The sequence below is a fragment of the Macrobrachium rosenbergii genome, chromosome 25, assembly GCF_040412425.1.
Source record: "Macrobrachium rosenbergii isolate ZJJX-2024 chromosome 25, ASM4041242v1, whole genome shotgun sequence".
In the NCBI taxonomy this organism is placed as follows: Eukaryota; Metazoa; Arthropoda; class Malacostraca; order Decapoda; family Palaemonidae; genus Macrobrachium; species Macrobrachium rosenbergii.
The window spans coordinates 19,884,483-19,909,178 of NC_089765.1; the positions used below are offsets into that span (position 1 = coordinate 19,884,483).

A 24,696-nucleotide genomic window follows, 5' to 3' on the forward strand; every position below is an offset into this window, starting at 1 on the left:
TTTCAACCCCAATATACATGGCACATTTTCAAAATATACAAATATTTGTAAGACCTTACAGGATAACGGGACTCCAAATACAACTTTGGAAATGCGGAAGTACGAGAAAAACGTAATGCCTTAAGACTTTTTAAGTGCATCTTCATTGCAAAAATATCCACTTCTAAAATAGCTTTCAACTATCTCTTAAGATTATTACATAAATAATTACAAAGATGACAGTAGCAATGTCACTAACAGATCTCATCGTAAAATACTTGGCAAGTGTTACACATTTAATTCAACCGGACTGTTCAACCACAGACGAGATGAAATCACAATGTGCGAAAGACAAGAATACAGTTTTGGGAGAAGGCGGAAAGGCACTTAAGCTACAGACTCGAACACTGAAATATTACACCGGACTGAAATTGCTAAAGCTAACACTGCTAAATGGCATCGTGAATGAAATAAATTAAATACAACAGACATCTGCATCCCTCTTCTTTTCCTAGGAAGTTTCTTTATGAGATTCACCAAACTATCACTCCATATAGATGCAACTGTTTGAAAAGAAAAAAGCCAGTGAAAAAGAAAGTATTAGGATACTGATAGGTATGTACCTTTCACACCACCCAGCTACAAAACCTGATACAGGTACGTATTCAAGGATTAGGACCTTATACAGCCTGAAAATATTTGCTGCTTAAAATTGCAAAAGCTACCTTGACCTTTTCCTGCAACCTTGCAGAGACGACTGTGTAAGTGTTCATGAAAATATCCCACGCAAATATTCATGGAAACATAATATAAGATACCATGATAAATATGATGTTGCAAAAGTAGTTTAACCAGATCAATGAGCTCAAAAACTTAACTCTCATGGGTGGCCAAACAATTTAGAAAGCTTCATAATACCTTAAATGTGAACTCTTCCTAAAATGGATAAAATACATCCCATGAAAAAATGTTTTGACACACTTACCACCAGGAAGCTCATTTGATTACATTACAAGCTTTCAATGTGGCAGTAGTGGAAGCAGAGTAAATTATCAATAAAAGTGTATCCTTAGATAGTAAAGGTATTTTCCTGGGATGCCATAAATATGCAATTTAAGAAAGAAAATATTCTATAGTCTGGAGGGAATGCTAAACAGATTTCACTACCAATCTAAACTGACTTCTTGGATGAACCTTCTATTCTTATTACAACCATTGGAAGTCAAATTCTCATTTATTCTACTACTGTACTTGAAAATTTTTCCTACGTCTCAGAACCAATACTGATCTCAAAATGGCTAAATATGTAACCATCAAAATGAACGGAGATGTCATTAAGAAATTAATGGAAAACTGATCTTGAAATCTCAATACAGTACTTTTTTAATATATATAAAAATACAATACTCAACCTTTCATAAGTTGAAATACTTTTAATGTTATTAGGTACAAATCAAGCAGTTAAAAAATGTGAATAACTACTGTATCTGTGCACTGATTACAATTTACTTGAAAACCTTCCCTACCAGAAAGTGTGTTGTTTGTTTCTAAGTTTCTAAATGACCAAGGAAGACAATTATGGAAGATAATGGACCTCCCTAAAATTTCATGTCAGTTATTACATATTCATCAACTTTATCAGTCCATGTATACATCAATTTCTCTATTGCACTTTTTCCACAATTTATAGAATCATACTGTCTTGTAACTGACTACCGAAACCTTTCATGTTAAGAAAATATTCTACAGCTGGAACTACCCAAATTCTCAGAACAATAACAAACTCCCAACTGGTGAGTTCAGCAGTTGAATATGAAACAAACCTGGCCGTTTCAACACCAAACTGATAAAATGCAAACAAGGAACCAAATACATTATAAACACTTACATGATGGGGATGGGTCACTTGTTAGAAATAACAAAATTTGGGGGACTTTCACATTCTGTAACACCTCACAGTGATTATCACAGCAATTACAAAAACCAAGAGCCTCTAGATTACCAGCATAACTACCTAACTGAGACATTCCTGTTTGAGATATTTCACTGCAAATACACATACCGAAGCAGAATTGTGAATATGTGGCACAAACTACAGGGGAAAATTCTACTCAAATACTTTTCACTTTTATACGGCAGGCTCAAATATATTAAAAAGAAAAAAGATATATAACACTGAATTGACTTATTGGAAATATCACTCCTATATCAAATTGTAACCAGAACTTGACATATTTGAAGTTTTCAAACTAAATGGCGCTAAGAAATAAGGTTTATCAAGTACATAACATTTTGCATTGCAAAGATTTCTTGTTCTTGTACTTACTACACCTACTTTTTTAGCAATACCATGTTTGCATTCTATCGATAAAATTTTGTGACAAGAAATTAAATGTAGAAGGCAAAATCTCATAAGTTACATTGTTCACTAAAAAATTATTATAAAAAAAAAAAACATGCAAGGAAAAAGTAAAGAAATTACAAATGTAACTGAAAATAAGAAAAATAAGCCTATATACAATATCCACTAAAAAAAAACATATAAAATGGGAAATGCTTACAGAACCTGCATAAATATTAATGCCCAAAAGACCCATGACATTATTCGTTTGTAAAAGCGTAAAACTCTGGGAAAACAAGCTATTAAAAATTTCTTGGTCTTGTATTTCAAGATCTTCACTCAATGTTTGTTATGGTATTGTACTTTTTCTCAAGTAATTATTATTTTTCATTAGGTTATTTACCCAGATTGGCCTAAAATAAAACTGTCTAGATATTACCCTACAAAATACAATTTGTCTCTCAACTGTAGTAATAATGATGATAGCACTAGTATTTAAGAACACCAAATTTTAAGCTGTTTGACAATTTCTTGTCGCCTGCCACAAGAGTAGACACGAGCAACTGGTGATTTACTACAAGTTTTAAGGAATACCCTAAACCTATTCCAAGCATAAATATATATTTGTTTTGAATAATTAACTGAGCAAATCCAGAGCGTGACTTATTAAATGATGCTAAACTTACTAATCCATAGCTTTGAATTTTTGAATCTTGATATTTTACAATGAAGCAATACCAATACATCATTCCAATTAAATAAATACATAAATACATATGGAAAAATGCTTTACAAATGCATAGGTTTTGATCCTCACTTATTCAAGTTTCACGACATGACACATTTACGTTCAATTTTTTATCTTTAAAGAATTTTGGAAAAATATCCAAATTTTAATGTACAAGTAAAACTTAAACTTGAGCAGTTCATTAAAACAAAAAATCTGAGATTTCCAAATACTCTCTGAAAACCGAATAAAACAGAAATTCATATACAATATGTGCATACAGTGAGTTAAGGCTGAATTTAAAAAATTAAAAAAACTAATGCTGCTCTTGACAGAATTCTAAGCACAATGACACTGGCCCTGAAAGAAATACTGTACCAATATGCAATTGTTTATGTTAAACTTGACCGAAACAGCAACTTAACTCCACTATAAAAAGAAAGGGTTCTTTGCAGCAAAATACTACAAAGGAATATGTAAGTAAAGAGCACATTAGCTATGCAAAAATATCAGGGAAATCTGGCTGAGTATCAGCTTATAACATATTCCCTTTATGCACACTGGTACACAAATTTTGAGGTGGATTCAAGAATCCTTCAGTAACTGCATCTGTGTGTTACAGTCCAAACTGGAATACTTGTAATGTTTGCTGTACTGTCTCTGTATTTTTAATATTCGCATACATGGGAGAAAACTGGTAAGTATACACATCCTCTAACTTAACATAATCTTCAGTGCAACCAGGTACTACAGCATCACAAAAAAGCCAAATGATAAAACTGCTCCGCAGTATAACAGAAGTAAAACGAGTAGTTTATGGGATTTAACTCACCTAAACATTAATTAAAAAACTTATTCCTAATAAGGTAAACTATATCACCAACAAAAATGTACAGCCACCTACGTAACCCATAAGACATTATATTCATACAGACAGTAACAATGAAATTCAAGTGATGAGATGAGCTGAAAGGCACACAAAACGACATTTTCCATTCATCAACTGAAATAGTCCATACCTATGTTTACAAAGATGAGATCATGTTGGCTTACAACAAACACAAAAAACTGTATATATAGGAAAAATTGCCTATCACAATAATAACCTGCCTCATGGGCGATCTTCCAAGATTATTCTAATGCTGCAAAAGGCGAAAATGGACGGGGCAATTTAAAATAGCGGCAGTAACAACCAACAGTGCTTGTATAAAACTTTTATAATCTTTCAAAGTAAAGAATGCATTACAGATGAACTCTTGATGCATCAATACTTCATTTAACAACAACTTGTGCTAACAAGACCTATACTTCACAAGAATGGTAGCACTTTTGAAAAGATTACTTTCATAACTTAACTGCTTACTTGTAAATGCCAGTAACTTACAATCAATTTATAAGTTAGCATACAATATGTATACAACACAATGCAAAAAAGACATATGAAAAAGTTATAAACATTATATGAAAGTTTATATTTCCATTGCTCCTTTGCATTTCTGACACACGGCGAATGAGCACAGAGCGAATGTCACTGGGACATGACCTTTAGCTGTCTTAAAAAAAAGCAGAATTTAGGCCAATGATGAAAACATTTTTCAAATCAACGCCAATCAATACAGTCAACAAGATCTATTTATAATCTAAACTACGCATCAAAGAACGTGGAAAAATTAAAGCATAAATTCAAGAAAGTTAACCACTACTCAGTATTAAACTTTTATATTTTTCTGGAAGATGCTTTAAATCAACCTGGCCCTGTTTAGGTATGCAATCAACACCTGATATACAAATTTGTACTGAGCAATTGTCTGTACAAGAGCCATCCGTTGTTGTCGTAGGTGATGCAATACCTTTGGGGGATCTAGTGGCAAGTTGTGGTCAGTAGCTTCTAACAGCAGATCACAAAGTATGGTGACCCCTGAGCGGCCAACGCCAGCTGAGCAATGGACCAACACAGGAGTGTTCCTGTTTCGGCCTACTCCACGGACCTCATTATACGTGTATCGCCTCAGAGTTGAGAGTTCCTCTAAAAAGGCTGTAAATTACCATTACCATTAATAACTACATACAAAATGTTGTTGAGGAAATCCTAAAACTTATATAATGAACTAAAAACTTGGTACAATTCAACTTAATTTAGAATAGTAATGTACTGTGGAAAAGTTTAATAAGTTTTTACACACACATACTAAGAATACATCATTTTAAAATAAATTAGTTCAACCAAGCTTGTAAATCATTCTAGGCTTCTATGGTTTCCTGACAGATTCGTTCTTAAACAAGAAGCAAAAAGTGATGCAAGGTTATGTTAAAGACATCGGAGAGCTAAATGAACAGAGATCAAGGAGATGGAACAATAAGTCTTAGCACTGCTTACACATATACTTCTAGCCACTATTCTTTCTATCACACAACCAAATTTACTTTTAGTCTAATGCTGTAACATAATCTATCATACAGAGAAACCAAAGACAACACTTACATATGAAGCCTTGTGTATCTTCTGGACACCCATGATCTGCCCAATCCGTAAACTGCAGGTGCCAAATAGTTCTGGTCTTGCGAGTTGGGACATGAACAATCTGTAATCTACTCGTCACGTGGGATCCTGTCACCGTGCTGTGTTTTCTGTACACTCGATACTGGAAAATTAAAACAGGCCATGATATAATTGTCAGTTAAAATATTAGTCAAAAGCATCCATATCAATATAATTTAGCTGTTAATTTGCTTGCCAAACAATTACTTTTCATGAAAAGGAGTCTTCTCCGTAGCTTACTATTGATTAATAGTTTAACCAGACCACCGAATTAGCATTCTTAACTCTCACAGGGCTGACCTCAAAGGTTTATTCTTAATGGACATACAGTATACTGTAACTCCAAAAACACTTAGATGGGATATGTGATATATGTTGTTGGTTGAAAATAGGTAATAACTAATGACATGTTTAAGTGCAAGTGTTGTTCTGCAATCACCTCTCAAGGATTAGGTAATGTGGTTGTTCATCAAATAACCATGGGTCAGAAAAGTGTGATTGATTCATAGAGATGATAACTTGTCATAACTTTCCTTCAATGTGGTATCCTGTTTGGCAAGAACACCACCACAATCCAACGGTTAGTTTAATCTGTTTTACTTTCACATCAGATTTCTTGCTTTACAACACTGGACATTTACTAAAGACGAAGGGTTTCAGAGATGTAATGAATGTATTTGATACAGTCATAATGACTGCAGCTTTGGATGCATTAAATCAGTATTTTTATTTTCTTTTAGGCATACATATGCAAGTATCCAACACATTTCAACATTTAAATTGGCTTTGTATAACTTGTGGAATGAAAACCTGATCAGTTGGATGTGATTTTAGACCATTCTAAATCTGGCTCACCAAACTAGTTGACAGTTTGACCACTTACAAAACTCATAAGGTAAATTCAATGACTTTCTTAAATAACAGCCGACAATTAGTACAAGGTAAACTACAAAATAATAATGCTATGTAACAAGAAAACAAAGGGAATGGACGAAAAGTACAAGGTAAAACAGTCTGGGTAGGGGAACACATCAAATTACCTTCAGTATTGCGCTGCCTAGTGTGCCACGGAACACACGTCAGTAATGCCCTCTATCGGGGTGAATCATATCAATGCAAATACAATAACAATTCCCTTACTGCCAATGAAAAACATATCCTTAATAAAATATTTATTTTTAAATGAACCAACCTGTGCGCATTCAACACTTGTGTTGTCGGTTTGGGGCCAGTATGGAAAACTTTTACTGGTGGCTGTATCACCTGTAACAGATGTCAACATAACCACCAGAAACACATCTGCTTCCCAAACACACTGCCAAAAGTGCGAGACTGTATTGGCCAAAGGTCCTTGACAGCAAATATAAAACCGCTGACTCTCTCCAACACTTGCCTGGAAAATCCAACAAAGAAACTTTCATTTTCAGAAGATATTGCTTTACTAGTGACAAGGTTGCATTTGAGCAATAATTAACAAGACCACAGCTATTGTCATCATCATCAGATGCTCAAATTATAACAATGCTAGTCAAAAGATGGGACCATGTTAAGCCTGCAAACTATTTGTGATGTATAAATACACTAGTAACACTTATTCTTTTTCAAGCATACCTCTGCTAACTATAGCAATATATTATGTTATAGTACTTTGGTATACATCTGTTCACTAACCTTTGAAATGTTAAATTTCTCTAAATTACGTTAGTAATTTTCAGGTTTTTCTTCAATTATTTATGAATATCTATAAAATTAAAAATCAAGTTAGGCTACACAGTAAGGTAGCTCCTAATCATCTGAAGCATACCATGAATTCGTTCATTCATTATTTAATTAATCAACATTTTATTCCTCATCGGTGATATATTATTTTATGCTATTGTAAAATTTAGTAATAATAAAGGAATTTCAATAAAATGCATAAAACATTTTGTATCCTGCCAAGGTAGGATCCTCAGCTTTTACAAACTGAATGTAAACTTATTTGGTCACAATCTCTCCTATTTTAATGTAACTTTATTCAATCAGACTTCTTAAAAGAAAACACTTACTGTAATATGAGAGGCATTTATATATCCACTTTTGTTATCCTTGGCTGGTGTGATTTTCACTCTATTTTCTTCATAAGGTACTATGTCTTTGTACCTATTCCGTGGAATGTTATCTGGCTTCATGGAGGTTGTGAAATCGGCATTAGGCTTCTTTCGAGGAATTGCTTCATACTCTTGTAAGATATCTGAGGCAAATAGTTTGCTCTCCAACTGCAGGACCTGTAAAAAAAAAAAGGGGAAACATTTACTAATAAATTTTCTCCTACAAGATATACTTTCCTTGAAAAACAATTAACAGTAAATGGCAATGCATACAATTTTTAAAATATTGACCTAGAGTATAAAAATTACAGGAATGGATTCTAAACTTTTTAAGAAAAAAAAAAAATTCACCCAAAGGGATGGCAACTTCAGAGAACGACAGATGACAGTCACACTCACATTCCAATTTTGTTTAATCAAAGATAAAACCATACATCTCTATTTACATTATGTAAAAATTACCTGTTTTGCATTCACAGTCAAGTTTCCAGGTTACTAAAAAACCTTTTACTCTAGTAAATCTCTCGTCCATCAATTGAGAATTGCTAAGGTATCAGTTGCCTTCAGTGTTTCTTTAAAAATATTTAAAGAAACATTTTCTTCTAAGTTTCAAATTCTTTCTACATCAAAAATATAATCTAAAAAAACTTGCCATCTCTTCATCTATAATGACCTATTTATCATATCTTTGTGGTATCCCTGTTTATCACCATTATAATTCTCACTTTTCATAAAGATGCTTCACTTCATGAGTTTCCACCATCACACTCTCACTTTCAACAAATGCATTTCTTTTCCAGAGAAAACTTAGCTTAACAATTCTATCACACATTTCAATAATGCACTTGTCTTCCAATACATGCACCTATTCCACAACTTTTCAGAACTCTTACTGCCTACCTCCTCTTACCAACTATGTGATTCATCTCTTTCCTCACTCTATCATCTTCTGTAACATTTAATCCTGTCTACAAATTCCAATCTTCTACCTTCTATACTAACATACATAGCTTCTGTCCTCATGTCTCCTTTTTCCTCACTGAGATGATTTCACTAGTCTGCAACTTTACTTTGCTACTACCATTTTGACTGCACTAACTTCTTATGTTATCATTATTCCCTTGTCTATTCAGAATTCTTGACCAATAACCCTCTACACAAAAATAACTGTGGTCTACATAAATATATAGTACACCTATAAAAATAGGACTTCATCTCAATAAAAGGATGTCTATTGCATTAGACATTATCAATAGACATTAAAAATGCTAAAAACAATTTAAAGTATATACTGTAAATGCAGTAGCATCTTACCCTGGGGTCCTTTGGCACAGGCTTAGAGGAAGTCACCCCTCGAAGTACATCAGGTGTTGCACCTTTTGCAGACCCTGCAGAGTTCAAGAGGTTTTCACTACTTTTTGAAACTTCCTTCTTAGACAGCACTCCTTCTTGACCACCTTGGGCGTCTGCAGTCACAAAGGTCGAGGCAAGGGCTCCTGTCTCTGTCTGACCCGCAACTAACACAGGTCCCATTGGTGGTGCCCCCCATTTCTTTCTTGGGGAGAGCTTTCCACCGCCACTCTCGTTACTCGTGTCACTGGGATGCGGTGGCGCTTGCTGTTTTAGCTGCTGTTTAGCAACCATTGTCTGCTGTGCTGGTTGCTGCTGTTGACTTTGCTGTAACTGATGTTGTAACTGCTTCTGCTGTTGAAGCTGCCTTTGTTGCTGCTCCTTAACTTGCTGCCTTTTCTCCTGAACCTGCCTCTGTTGCTCTTGGGTAGGTCTCTGCTGTTCTTGTGGTTGCCGCTGTTGTTGCTGTTTCACCTGCTGCTGTAACTGCTGTTGCTGTATGTGAAGATGAGCACTCTGACTATGAAGCTGAACGCTTTGCTGTTGTTGCTGGGCTTGCAGCTGTTGCTGCTGTTGGAGCTGCTGATCCTTCTTCTGCTGAAGCTGCAATTTCTGCTGCAATTGTTCCTTCTGCTGCAGTTGTAATTGTATGTGCTGCTGCTGCTGCTGTTGCTGTAGTGAAAGAGCTTGCATCTGCTGCTGAAGATGTAAGTGATGGTGATGGCTGTGTCTCAACTCTTGCTGTGCACTAAAGACAGGAATCTGTCCCATAGCAGCATTGATGGCTTCGATAGGACCTCGCTGTTGCTCCCCAAGACGATTTTCTATGTATATCTGGGGCTCAATAGCTGCCTGTCTTACAGGCTGTGACAAAGCCCTGCTTCGCCCTCCCTGAAGGTCCTCTCCAGGAAGTCCCACTATATGACTACCCTGTGTAGTAGCTACAACACCGAGAGAGTTGCTGTCGATTTCTGGTGCTGACCTTGTGCGTTCTCTTGGCTCGTCTGTTCTAAGGACACCAATGTTCTGATAAATGGGCTCTTGGGAACTCTGAACACCACCAGAATATTGAGCTGATTCTGCCGTGTATTGTCCAGTAAACTGTGCAGCATAATGAGGTCCACCAGGATACTGAGTGGCAGCACTACCCTGCTGCTGTGAAGGCTGTCCCTGCTGCTCCCCTGTGAACAAAGGATTGATGTTTCTATTTGTTCCTATGGCTACATGGCCATTACTTAGTTGATAAATGGCATCCAGATCATCACAAGAGTAATTGTGACTGAATGAGTGAAGTGGATGAAGGAAAGAACTACCAGTTTCAGTAGTCCTTGTTAACTCATTGCGAAGACTTTCCACAGCTTCACTGAGATCAGCCAAGTTCTCGTAAGTCCTCGAGAGGTCTGGTGACCCAAGGCACCCTAATGAAGCAGTCACCAGTGCCCTTCTTCTTGATGCTAAATCTGGACTGTTGTTATTACCCTGAAGGTCAAGAGGACTAAATAAATATTGGATGAACATTACTGGACATTCCAATTGCATTCACAACAAATAATAACATGAATACATGCAAATTTTTAGAATTTTATGATTTAAAAACCAAGAAGCTACAACAAAAATATGATAATCTTGCTTATATCACACCTAAACTTTTAATGCTAAATGTACTTCAGTAATGATAAATTCTAAATATAAAAAGTCACCTCACAGATACTCTACCTGATTACTAGAGGCCAAGTCAGGAGTACTGTTGCTGGATGGTTTACTATAAGGATAAGGTGGTGGAGGTTTGTACACATGGAGCAACTGTTGGTCTTGTGCCCCCCTACTTACATCTCTGCCACCATCAGCTCTTGATCCCCCTTCAAATAAATCTCCAGCAGATGGGGATGCTAATTCTGGGGTGCTGTCAAATGGAGATAAGAAATTCTAAGAAATTCAGTATGACAAATGAACAATTTAACATGGCAGCACTCAAAGAATGATATCAAGGGCAATTACTGAGCAAATAAAACATATGGCTATAAAGCAGATTTACACAAAGAAAAAACAAAGTGGATCTGTACACACAAATAACCAATGCTGATGCAAGAACATGAACAACAATGTTTATTTAAATACTTTTCCAGATTACTAATTACAGTACTAACACTGAAACATCAAATTGAAAAAGCCCATTTATATCAACAAGATGAATAAATGTAAGAAAGGCTGGGTCTGCTAAATTTTAGATACGTTCAACAGTAGAGTTCAGAAGACATTCTCACAAGCAGGAATAAGAATTCTGGAAAAAACTTCACCAACACATTAATTCATGTCATAAAAATTGCAAGTAGCAAAAGTGCATCTTACATAAAAACATAACATAATACACTATATTTGTAAGCAACCAAAACGTATGTGTGTGTGTATATATATATTAAGGCAACTCATTATTAAATGATTAATGCTAGATTTAACCATGAATCAACAAACCAGCAATGAAAGACAAACCACTTAAATCCTTTTTTTTCACAAATTATTTTGGTTTCTTTGCATTAATTAAAACTGGTGTCCATTAACCTTGAGAGAGAGAGAGAGAGAGAGAGAGAGAGAGAGAGAGAGAGAGAGAGAGAGAGAGAGAGAGAGAGAGAGAGAGAGCCAAGGTAAAATAACAGACAAAATCCGACTGTAACCACATTCCTTAAATTACGAGCCTCATTTGCTACTGACAATATTCTACGCTGACCACATAATTGATATTCTTAACACACACGGATGACGTGAATTGAAGTACAACATTATTCTAATTTAAGCAATGGTTCATGGGTGGGGAGAATGAATACGAAGAGACATCTAAAAAGGATGCAAATAAAATGCAAAAACTGATAAAAATATATGGAATTTAAAAATATATGGAAATTAAGGAAAATTTAAGAGGATAGCATAAAAAAACTACAAGGTTACTCTAAAACAAGGATAAAAACCAAGGTAAAACAGGAAAATAAACCTACGAAAAACAAGGAAATAACTCATGGTAAACATAAAGTCAATAAAGGTAAAAGTAGGGAAATAAACCCAGGTAAAAACATGGAAATAAATGCAGGTAAAAACACGGAAAGAGCCAAGATAAAGCATGGAAATAAACCAAGATCAGCAAGAAGTAACCCAAGGTAAAATGGAAATAAACCAAGGTAAACAAGAAGTAAATGCTGGTGAAAACTTGGAAATAAACCGAGGTAAAACAGGAAATAAACCAAGGTAAACAAGAAGTAAACCAAGATAAAAACGGGAGAATAAACCAAAGTAAAATAGAAATAACCCAAGGCAAACAAGCAGTAAACCTAGGTAAAAACGGGAAAGTAAACCAAGGTAAAACAGGAAAATAAACCTAGGTAAACAAGGACATAAACCAGGGCAAAAGAGGGAGATAAGGGAGATGAATCGAGGCAAAACAAGAAAATAAACCAAAGTGAACAAAGGTAAATCAGGAAAACAAACCAAGTTAAACAAGGAAAAAAACTCCACAGCGTGGGAGAGAGAGAGACGATGTGGACCAAAACAAGACGCAGCACATGAGTACGTGCTATCAAAGCAAAGGATCTCCCTCGCAGAAGTCCTTGAGAACTTCCTTATGGATCCCGGGATCCTAAATCTACAGTCTATTGTTTTGACTGTCAACCGATGAAGGATCTCATTGAGCGCATGCGCCACAGTTTCCTGTTTGTGTGACGGTTATTTGTTGTTATCAACCGCCTGCATTCATAACGCTAGACGTCCGAGACAGACAGACAGACAGACAGAGGAATATGTTTGTTTCACGGCGAGAGAAAGGGAGAGTAATCAAAGTAGAGAGCTTGTTTGAGAGAGAGAGAGAGAGAGAGAGAGAGAAATAAATATGTTTGTATCAATGAGAGAGAGAGAGGGAGAGTAATCAGAGTAGAAAGGTTGTTTGAGAGAGAGAAATATGTTTGTTTCACTGAGAGAGAGAGAGAGAGAGAGAGAGAGAGAGAGAGAGAGAGAGAGAGAAATATGTCTGCGTCAGTGCGAGAGAACGGGAGAGTATTCAAAGGTAGGTCGTTAAAGAGAGAGATATCGAAATATGTTTGTTTCACTGACAGAGACAGGGAGAGTAATCAGAGTAGAAAGGTTGTTAGAGAGAGAGAGAGAGAGAGAGAGAGAGAGAGAGAGAGAGAGAGAGAGAGAGAGAGAGAGAGAGAGGGGGGGTATTCAAGTAGAAATTCCAAATATATAACACATAGGGTCATGTTCTTAAATCAGGCAAAAGACAGACTAACATAAGAGTGAATAAGAGACTATGACGGGAGTGACGTGTTGCTGGTGATGCTCCTGTGTAGGTAAGTTCATTTCCATACTAAATTCACTCTCGAACTCATAACTGAGAGGATATGAGCGTAAGTCTTTCTCTACAATCTATGATCATTTAGCAGTGGATGTGTGTCATGTGAAAAAGTAAGGAAACCACTGTAGCAGTCTAAAAGTTTATTTTTATTATTATTATTATTATTATTATTATTCATAATCTTTAAAATTAGTTAACAAAACACGAGTACAATACTGTCATATGCAAACAAAATTTATTATTATTATTATTATTCGTAACAACCTTAAAAAAATAGTTATGAAAAAACTAGAACAGTAATGACATATGCAAACAAAATTAATTATTATTATTATTACTATTATTATTCATACCATCCTTTAAAAAATATAGTTACGAAAAAACTAGACTAGTACCGACATATGCAAACAAAATTTAATCTAACCATACTAACGAAAACACACACACAAAAGCCACAAACGCACAAAGCAGCCGATGATTAAGTCGGTCAAAACAAGTGACAAGACACTCTCTCTCTCTCTCTCTCTCTCTCTCTCTCTCTCTCTCTCTCTCTCTCTCTCTCTCTCTCTCTCTCGTGGTTTAAGAAGACCTCGTAAATTGGGGAGCATCTTCACCACCCCCAAAAGAACAAGGTCTTCAGACCTCGCCTAAGATTACCGGGAAAACTCCTTCAATCAAGTTACAGTGCCGGGAATGAGGTCCACCGATACGTCTCGATTCGAACGGAAAATAAATCTATTTTTCTCCTCAGTTCCGGGTTCAGTTCCCTCGGTATATTAACAAGAGCCGCAAGTGTTTGGGAATATACCGTATACTTCTCTCCTGTGTGTTCTCAAAACACCCGAGTCTTCATCAAAGGTTTGTGGAGAATGTAACTCGTTTAGATCCGAAGCCCGATGCGTTATTGTACACATTGTACGTACGCACATTAATATATATACATTACACACACATATATATACAGTATATATATACACACACACACACACATATATATATATATATATATATATATATATATATATATATATATATATATATATATATATATGTAACATACAATTATTTATAAATAAATAAATATATATATATATATATATATATATATATATATATATATATATATATATATATAAATATATTAACTTTATCACATACACAATTGTTCTGTGCATTAGTAGAATTACTAAAAGAACCTCAGTACGGATACTTGATAATGTGGACTGTTTGTCCATGAAAGCTTGTAACTTTTTGAATAAAAACTCCATTAGATACCATCCAGTTTGAATGAGGTCCTTTTAGTAATATATATATATATATATATATATATATATATATAATACTGAATGAGAAACTGTCTAAAATTAGCGCATGAATAACCAATGCCAAGAGGGAATCATCCAGAAATTACTTCCAGAAATCACCCTAAAAATAACCCAACACAAGTGTCGTGTCTGAGAATAACAGATACGATTAGAGTTTACTTTTGTAACTCCTATCAATGCTAAAATACATTAAGAGAGAGGGACATCTCGGCTAAGATCAAAGACTCTTAAACAACCACAGAATACTGAAATAGGTAAGGAAAAATGAGCCGTATATGTAATGAAGGTTTTCATCTATTCATGGAGGTCTAGCGGAGTCCTTCGGCGTGGGGGCTAAGGACCAAAATGGACGCATTGTATTAAAACAAATATGGGAGACAAACAAAAGCTCCACCTGTAGAGAGCGGCAAAAAAACAAAAGAATATACAAACTCTTCCTTCTCATAATGAGAAAGAAGTAATTGAGGACATTTCATTGTTACTTATTCTTAAAAGGCCTTCAAGTCAACGCTCTCTCTCTCTCTAAACATTGTTATTTTTTGCTTTTTTGTTGCGGAATAAAATGCCTGTAATGAATCAACTAAGATGGATGTGTATATATATATATATATATATATATATATATATATATGTGTGTGTGTGTGTGTTTTCTTTCTGGTGGGTAGCAAATTTGAAACATTTTATCAGTTCTTTCATTTCTATTTTAAAAACTACACTTATTAATTTTTAAAAATCATTTTTCTTGCATAAATATGCACTAGTTCATTTTCATTTACTCCGGGCTACATTGCTCATTCCGGTTAATCATCATAACAAAACAAAAGCGAAACAAATCAGAAAAATGTCGGTACTGGAAAAAGTTAATATGAAAAAATAACCTTGACTGGATTTCACTTCACAAAATGCTCCACTTGTGGAAACAGAGTATGATTCCGGGAAAGCAACAAGCCACAAAACACAACCATTTGCGACTACAACCAGTTCCCTCGGTTAAAAAAAGAATTGCCTAATGCACACACACACACCCAGGCTATCAAATTAGCATAAACCTGGGCTTACAAGAAATACACTTGGCCTCTCTTAAATACTAATTAGCCAAGAGGCTCGTGGAAGATGTGAGGGTGATTTAATCGTTCTTTAAAGCGTAAAGAGACGATTTACTTTGGTTAAAAGCTTCAGATTTAATCGTCCTTTAAAGCGTGAAAAGACGTTCTACTTTGATTAAAAGCTTCAGATTTAATCGTTCTTTAAAGCGTAAAGAGACGTTTTACTTTGATTAAAAGCTTCATATCTAATTGTTCTTTAAAGCGTAAAAAGACATTTCACACTGATTAAAAGCTTCAGAGATTTAATCGTTCTTTAAATCGTAAAAAGACGTTTTATTTGGTTAAGAGTTTCATATCTAATTGTTCTTTAAAACGTAAAAAGACGTTTTACTTTGTAAAAAGCTTCATATTTAATCGTTCTTTAAATCGTAAAAAGACGTTGTAATCTGATTAAGAGCTTCATATTTGACTGTTCTTTGCATCGTAAAAAGACGTTTTACTTGATTAAGAGTTTCATATTTAATCGTTCTTTAAAACGTAAAAATACGTTTCAATTTGATCAAAAGCGTCATAATTAATCGTTATCTAAATTGTAAAAACACGTTTTACTTTTAAAATTTCATATCTAATCACTATTTAAATTGTAAAAAGACGTTTTACGTTGGTTAAGAGTTTCATATCTAATCGTTCTTTAAGGCGTGAAAAGACGTTTCAATTTGATTAAAAGCTTCATGTTTAATGTTCTTTAAGCAGTAAAAAGACGTTTTACTTAGTTAAGAGTTTCATATCTAATCGTGCTTTGAATCGTAAAAAGACGTTACACCTGATTAAAAGCTTCATATCTTATCGTTCCTTAAAACGTAAACAGGAGTTTCAATTTGATCAAAAGCTTCATAAACTGGTATTCTTGCCGTTGCGCAAGACGTAAACAGCACACCACAAGTATTTAAAAGAGCTCGCCTTCAAGTTATTTAGATTTCGCCTCCATCTTCATTGAAATTCGGCTCTGAAATATGAATATACCGTAAAAAGGCCTTGTCCTCGGGTAAATGACGCATTTGCACAACCACTCCGACGCAGCTCGAAGAACGCTTTCGTATCGAACACCACTATTCAGTTTTCGCATTCCAATGATTCCGCGCAGCAGCAATAAACCGGACGCTGATTTACACCACAGTAATTTACGCGACATTTATTTACGCGCACGGAAGCCCAGGATACGCAACAACGTCACATTTCACGGCTTTTTCCGTAACAGTCAGAAACGGCGTAAACTTATGGGATTGACTCATCCTGCGTATCACAGTCACACCAACGCGTATTACTCATACATGAGAGAGAGAGAGAGAGAGAGAGTGAGTTTGGGGAAGGGGGAGGGGGAGGGGGAGAGCTGAAATGCGTCGGAGTTGAGAAAGGTTGAGAATGAGACGAACCTACGAAAAAACTTTTTTTCCTTTTTCTTTTTCGCAAAAGACAGACTACTCATACTGAGAGAGAGAGAGAGAGAGAGAGAGAGAGAGAGAGAGAGAGAGAGAGAGAGAGAGAGAGAGAGAGAGAGCGCTGAAAGAACCTACGAAAAAAACTTTTTTTTTTTTTTTCGCAAAAGAGACAGACTACTCATACTGAGAGAGAGAGAGAGAGAGAGAGAGAGAGAGAGAGAGAGAGAGAGAGAGAGAGAGAGAGAGAGAGCTAAAATGCGTCGGAATTGAGAAAGGTTGAGAATGGGACGCTTGTAAGAAACCCACCCCCCCTTTTTTTTCTTTTTTCGCAAAAGAGACAGACAGACACCTTTTCTTCAGCCCACCTCATCAATGAGTCACTCTTCCGTGAAAGCCCTTTTATCTCCGGACCGAGAGAAAAGCAAACAAAATGACGGTGCTCAGAGAGAGAGAGAGAGAGAGAGAGAGAGAGAGAGAGAGAGAGAGAGAGAGAGAGAGAGAGCTCCAAAAATACTAATCAAGCAGGCCACTGATATCGCGAGGAGGAGGTATAAGGTGGCTCTGAAGAATATTGGGGGAACCTGATAAGGCTTCCTTATTATAACACTCCTTCCACTGACACTTGGCAAGCGACACTTCCGCTCTCTAGTGTCCCTAGATCCTATGTGATGATCCGCTGAGAGAGAGAGAGAGAGAGAGAGAGAGAGAGAGAGAGAGAGAGAGAGAGAGAGAGAGAGAGAGAGAACAATTACAAAGAAGGGGGATGATATAAGTTGATAATACTAAAGACGGAGCACTGATACATTAATAGATATCACATTATCGAGAGAGAGAGAGAGAGAGAGAGAGAGAGAGAGAGAGAGAGAGAGAGAGAGAAAACAGGATACACTAACACTGAAAATGAAACAGTAAATCCTCAACAGACGCCACATTATCGAAACAGGAGAGAGAGAGAGAGAGAGAGAGAGAGAGAGAGAGAGAGAGAGAGAATCAAGTCGATAGACAGCAGGTAGTAGTCATCGGCTTCTCTTTTATTATTTCATGAGGGCGAGAAACTTACAGCCATCACTGAACAAAGGACTGAAGTGGGGAGAGAGAGAGAGAGAGAGAGAGAGAGAGAGAGAGAGAGAGAGAGAGAGAGAGAGAGAGAGAGAGAGAGAGGCTACAGTTAGTCAATACCATAAAATTAATTCTAGAAAATGACACCACTCAAGTTGTGTGTCAGGGAATTTATTAAATGCATCAAAACAAACGAAATACGGAGAAATAAACCTTCCATGAAAACAGAAAGGAGAAAATAAAATAAAATGAAAATAAAACTGGATGAAAAAACATGGAGAAATGTCACCCCAGGAATGCGGTGTCACTGCACAGTTCAATTAATTCAAATCAAGCACTGCCTCATTTGAACGCAATTTCCAAACCTTTAACAGGGCAGAATTAAATGTTGATTAGTGATTGCTTTCGATCTAGAACTTAAAAAAAATACAACGAGATTCTGCTTCGAACGCTGCAAATTGGGAAATTGATTGGCATACATACACACAAACACACACACACAAATGTGTGCATATATATATATATATATATATATATATATATATATATATATATATATATATATAAATATGTGTGTGTGTATATATATATATATATATATATATATATATATATATATATATATATATATATATATATATATATATATATATATATATATATATATATATATATATAAACATTTAGAACATTTTTCCTCATGGTATCTATACATTGTGTTTCTGTCTCCATATACATATATATATACACAAATATATATAATATATATATATATATATATATATATATATATATATATATATATATATATATATAAACACCAACCACTCTTACAAAAGTAAACAGTAAAACAATACCTATAAGTTAACCAACTGTTCCCAATGGCACTCGACCGACTTCTGGACACAGTCTCCTCCAGTGAAAAAAAAAATAAATAAAAATAAAAACTCAACAGGAGATGAACACCGCACAACAAGAATCTTCAAAAACAAGACAATAAAAAACCCACTGAAGAACCTCCACTAACCACTAAGTCAACTTCCCTTGGCCAGACCACGCGGCTAACTAACAAGCAGCAGCAGAAACCACCTGTGGTGGCCTAGGTTGATCTCTCTCTCTCTCTCTCTCTCTCTCTCTCTCTCTCTCTCTCTCTCTCTCTCTCTCTCTCTCCCCTCAGAGCATATGCCAACACATTATTAGTCAATGTGTCGACAAACGCCGAGCGCGAGTTTCGACCTTACGCCGTCTGACCGTAAGGGCGTCATGTAGAGGCTACAATCGATCGTTTTCCGATGAATGACTCATACAGATTCATAGGAAGTTGACTCTCATTCCGGGAGGCCTTAGGGGGGAAATTCCTTTTCCCCAGCGTTTCGAGGGCTGGGAGAGGTGGGTGGGGGAGGGGGTCATGGAGGTGTGGAGGGGAGAGGGGGAAGGAACACTGGATGATAACAGAAATTAGGAAAGCAAGAGGCGTATCAGCACTAAACGACGAAAGAGCCGTCTTCATTATTGTTCAAACCACCGTGGAATTTTTCGTTTTTCCTCCCATCACTTCATTCCAGAACCTCGTCTCTTTAAATTTAACTCGTGCGAAATGGACACCTTTCAAACAAGAACAACACTGACCTAAAACACGCCGTGAACACACCTTCGTTATGTTTTATCATGTTTCTTATCAAATTACGGTTCTGCTATTCAAACACCACAGGTACGTTTCCTGTAGCAGGTGGCCGATGGAAAACGACCTTTGCGAAGGGACGGCATAAAGGCGAGGCAGCTCTGGACACGCGTGGTGACTCATCCCGCGCGTCGCCTCGCGCGCCAAAATGAGCGTTACGGTCCGTTGGCGGAGAGTCGGTTCTCCCTTGCACCCGGTTCTCGCCTAACCCAGGCAGTGTATTAACACGGCAACGTGAGCCTTCTCCTTGCCTAAGTTAAGTCCCAAAATACGCCGCTTTCCTTCCTTCCTCCGCGGGACACACCACGCTGTATAGCCCTTCCCAGCATGCGAAAAGGGACGTCAGAACAAATACCTAACGTGTCCCCACCTCAATAATGCACGGAATGTAACCGGATGTCTATTTTTGGTTGATTCGTCGTTAACTAAAATATATCGGCGTTTAATTACACTGAGTACAAATAGTCAAGTTTCAAATATGCTGCATTATATGTATGTATGTATATATATATATATATATATATATATATATATATATATATATATATATATATGTGTGTGTGTGTGTGTGTGTGTGTGTGTGTAATAAATAAAACCCTGTAATCTCACTCTGAAAGCCTAAATATATTAAGAAAATTAGAAACCAATTACGCTTTGGATATTTTGCATGCATAACAAAAGCAATGGAATGGAATACAGAATTTAGGCTAAAGGCCAAGCACTGAGACCTATGAGGTCATTCAGCGCTGGAAGGGAGATTGACAGTGATAAGGTTTGAAAGGTGTAACAGGAGGAAAACCTCGCAGTTGTACTACGAAACAATTGTAAGGAGAGCATAACAAAAGGAATAAATATATATAAAATATATTTATAAAGGGAGAGAGAGAGAGAGAAACAATATTAGGAAATGCTCCAAGGATTCTCGTAAAAGTCTGGTTGATATAACAGGAAAAAATATCCAAATGAATAACACAGTAGAAATGTCAATGATATTTTTTTCTCCGGAAAATTTTTTTTTTTGCTGGACGAAGGGCAGATCATATCACGGAGCCTTTACTTCCACCAGAAACACAAAACACACACACACACATATATATATGTACATATATATATATATATATATATATATATATATATATATATATATATATATATATATATATATATATATATATGAATTTTTATCACATCACCGTGACATTTTATATACAAAATTTAGCTAAAAATGTCGTTTAATATCCAATTCATACATTGGAATATATATATATATATATATATATATATATATATATATATATATATATATATATATATATATATATATATATATATATATATATATATATATATATATATAGAGAGAGAGAGAGAGAGAGAGAGAGAGAGAGAGAGAGAGAGAGAGAGAGAGAGAGAGTCTCTAGCCATTCCCCCCAGAAATGCAGAACAATAGTCAACAGGCAGCAAGCAAGCTATCATCGTGAGAGAACTATAAAACCCTGTTAATTACTTTCGTAACAAGCTACATACGTCACACAGTCTAGAGTAATTAGGGAGAAAGCACCGAACACAAACGGGAGCGGTAAAGGGGTCATGGGAGAGAATGTGCTTGCCAGGGTCTCTTAAAATCCGAGATATATAGAGGAAACAGAGCTGAAGTAAAAACAAAACATGAGATAATTATACTATATATATATATACACAGTATGTATACACATATATATATACATATATATATATATATATATATACATATTATATATATATATATATATATATATATATATATATATATATATATATATATATAGAGAGAGATATAGAGAGATAGAGAGAGAGAGAGAGAGAGAGAGAGAGAGAGAGAGAGAGAGAGAGAGATTATATAATCATGTTCTCTTCTGGTTTACATTGGCGAAATTATTTATATACTTTATTTTTAATTTCACATTTACCTATCCTTTTTTTTTACATAGTGGGTAATTCTAAATTTCAATTATTTATTTCTTCTAAAGACACACACATGCACACTGGTAATAAATTGTGCTAATACAAGAAATGGAAATTAATTCTTATCTTTAAATGTATATATTCTATTATATTATAAATGTCTGCATTTATGTAGTATTTTTTTTATTACAGGTGCTGTACGCAGTTGAGGACCACATCTTATTGTACCCTGTGGGTATTAAAATTGAACTCAATGAAGGATGGTGTCTGAGATGTAAAGTTACACATGCAACTCGTGTATGTTTAGATTGATTTCACTTTTACTTGTACTGCTTCTCTTGTTTTGTACTTCTTATCTACCATCACAAAAACCACGATACGAAAGGTACTATCTTGTGTGGTTCACCTAAGCTGCCTTTGTTTCTGCCTTTCATTTTTCTTCCCTTTTGTATGATGTAGTCTTTTCCAAACTTTCTAGTTAACTCTATATTGCTCCTCTTTGTCTCCAGACTTAAAAGAAACGTAACTCTGTGATCTGGCTATACTACTAAACTAATTCCAACATTTTATCCTTGCCATAATATCACTGTAGCATTTCCATTTTATAGCAATTTGTCCCTACTGTTCTTGCAGTTTCCCATCACTTGCACGCACAAACTACCCTGCTCATCTTTAAAAAATATTCCCTTCAATTACACTCAACAGCTTACTATTATAAAATAGTAATACTACTTCCAGATCTCACTCGTAATTTCTTCTACTTTCAGTTTCCTTGTAATCTCAGCCAATTATTACTGCAGCTTTTTACATAAATACAATTTTTATATTATCACCTGTATTCATTCAACTTCCTTCTCCAGTACTAATTCTAATCTTAATCAGTGTTATGGGACATTTTCCATTAGTATTTAATTCTTATTATTATTATTATTATTATTATTACATTTTAATAATGTTATTACCTTCCCTACCCATTCCAGATCATTCACCTTTGTGCCTCTAATGACTTCTGCACATTAAATTTATCCTTACAACTCAATGTTACCATATTCATATTTACTTTGATATTTCCCTGGTGACTTGGCTTCCCTCAAATTCAATCCTTCAACTATAATTCGCTCCCCTCAAAATCAATCCTTCAACAATTATTTAATTCCCTCAAAATCAATCCTTCATCTATAATTCACTCCCCTCAAAATCAATCCTCAAAAATCAATCAATCCTTCAACTATAATTTGCTTCCCTCAAAATCAATCCTTCACCTATAATTCACTTCCCTCAAAATCAATCCTTCTACTATAATTTGCTTCCCTCAAAATCAATCCTTCAACTATAATTTGCTTCCCTCAAAATCAATCCTTCAACTATAATTCACTTCCCTCAAAATCAATCCTTCAATTTGCTTCCCTCAAAATCAATCCTTTTGACTGTAATTCACTTCCCTCAAAATCAATCCTTCAACTATAATATGCTTCCCTCGAAATCAATCCTTCACCTATAATTTGCTTCCCTCAAAATCAATCGTTTAATTATAATTCACTTCCCTCAAAATCAATCCTTCAACTATAATCTGCTTCCCTCAAAATCAATCCTTCTGCTATAATTCGCTTCCCTCAAAATCAATCCTTCAACTATAATTTGCTTCCCTCAAAATCAATCCTTCAATTTGCTTCCCTCCAAATCAATCCTTCAACTATAATTCACTTCCCTCAAAATCAATCCTTCAACTATAATTCACTTCCCTCAAAATCAATCCTTCAACTATAATTCCCTTCCCTCAAAATCAATCCTTCCATTTGTTTCCGTCAAAATCAATCCTTCAACTATAATTCACTTCCCTCAAATTCAATCCTTCAACTATAGTTTGCTTCCCTCAAAATCAATCCTTCACCTATAATTAGCTTCCCTCAAAATCAATCCTTCAACTATAATTCGCTTCCCTCAAAATCAATCCTTCAATTTGCTTCCCTCCAAATCAATCCTTCAACTATAATTCACTTCCCTCAAAATCAATTCTTCAACTATATTTGGCTTTCCCCAAAGTCAATCTTTCAACTATAATTCGTTTCCCTCAAAATCAATCCTTTAACTATAATTCGCTTTCTCTCAAAATCAATCCTTCAACTCCAACTTGCTTCCCTCAAAATCAATCCTTCAACTATAATTTGCTTCTCTCAAAATCAATCCTTCAACTATAACTTGCTTTCCTCAAAATCAATCCTTCAACTATAACTTGGTTCCCTCAAAATCAATCCTTCAACCAATACTGCAAAATAATTTGCTTCAACTATAATTTGCTTCTCTCAAATCAATCCTTCAACTGTAACTTGGTTCCCTCAAAATCAATCCTTCAACTATAATTTGCAAGTCACAATTTCACTAAACTGCAAACTGGACTGACTTTTTATTTCCCCTCTTATGGCAAAAATATATTTGTCTGTATAAATCCATACTGAAACATAAGAATTTAATGGAAAAGTATATAAAACCTGACTTCTACAGGGCTTATGTTCTCAAAAAGTTAGGCACTACATATACAATTCACCTTGGTAACTGCTAGTTTCCAGTTCAAAAAGTACTTGAAGGATCCCAAAAGAGACTTTTCCATTACTTTTTAAAATTTTGTAAAGATGATTTTTCACACATTTTAAATAATGCCTTGGGAAATGTCAGTTGCAAATTTAGAAAAACCAACTTGGTTAGACAATCAGTAGTAGCACTGTTTGCAGATCACTGCAAAGCTACCATACTCAATTAGCAGTAAAAGCAAAAGAGTAAACTCCCATTAAAGCATTGTTTACACCTATGAGTCATGACTTGTTAAATATTTTACCTCT

The 24,696-nt window shown here is 35.3% G+C and overlaps 1 protein-coding gene across 4 annotated transcripts in view; it reads right to left on the reverse strand.

Annotated features, from left to right (window-relative positions):
* Nucleotides 1-145: 145 nt before the first annotated feature.
* Nucleotides 146-24,696, reverse strand: part of Pez (protein tyrosine phosphatase non-receptor pez) — a 43,249-nt gene continuing 18,698 nt past the window's right edge. For all 4 annotated transcript variants that reach the window (XM_067127061.1, XM_067127064.1, XM_067127063.1 and 1 more), the window contains exons 16-21: nt 10,743-10,929; nt 8,991-10,505; nt 7,635-7,853; nt 6,779-6,979; nt 5,530-5,689; nt 146-5,082 (exon numbers count right to left, since the gene is read on the reverse strand). In XM_067127061.1, coding sequence (XP_066983162.1) covers nt 4,787-5,082; nt 5,530-5,689; nt 6,779-6,979; nt 7,635-7,853; nt 8,991-10,505; nt 10,743-10,929 — 2,578 coding nt within the window. In that variant the 3' untranslated portion in view covers nt 146-4,786. The remainder of the gene's footprint in view (nt 5,083-5,529; nt 5,690-6,778; nt 6,980-7,634; nt 7,854-8,990; nt 10,506-10,742; nt 10,930-24,696) is intronic.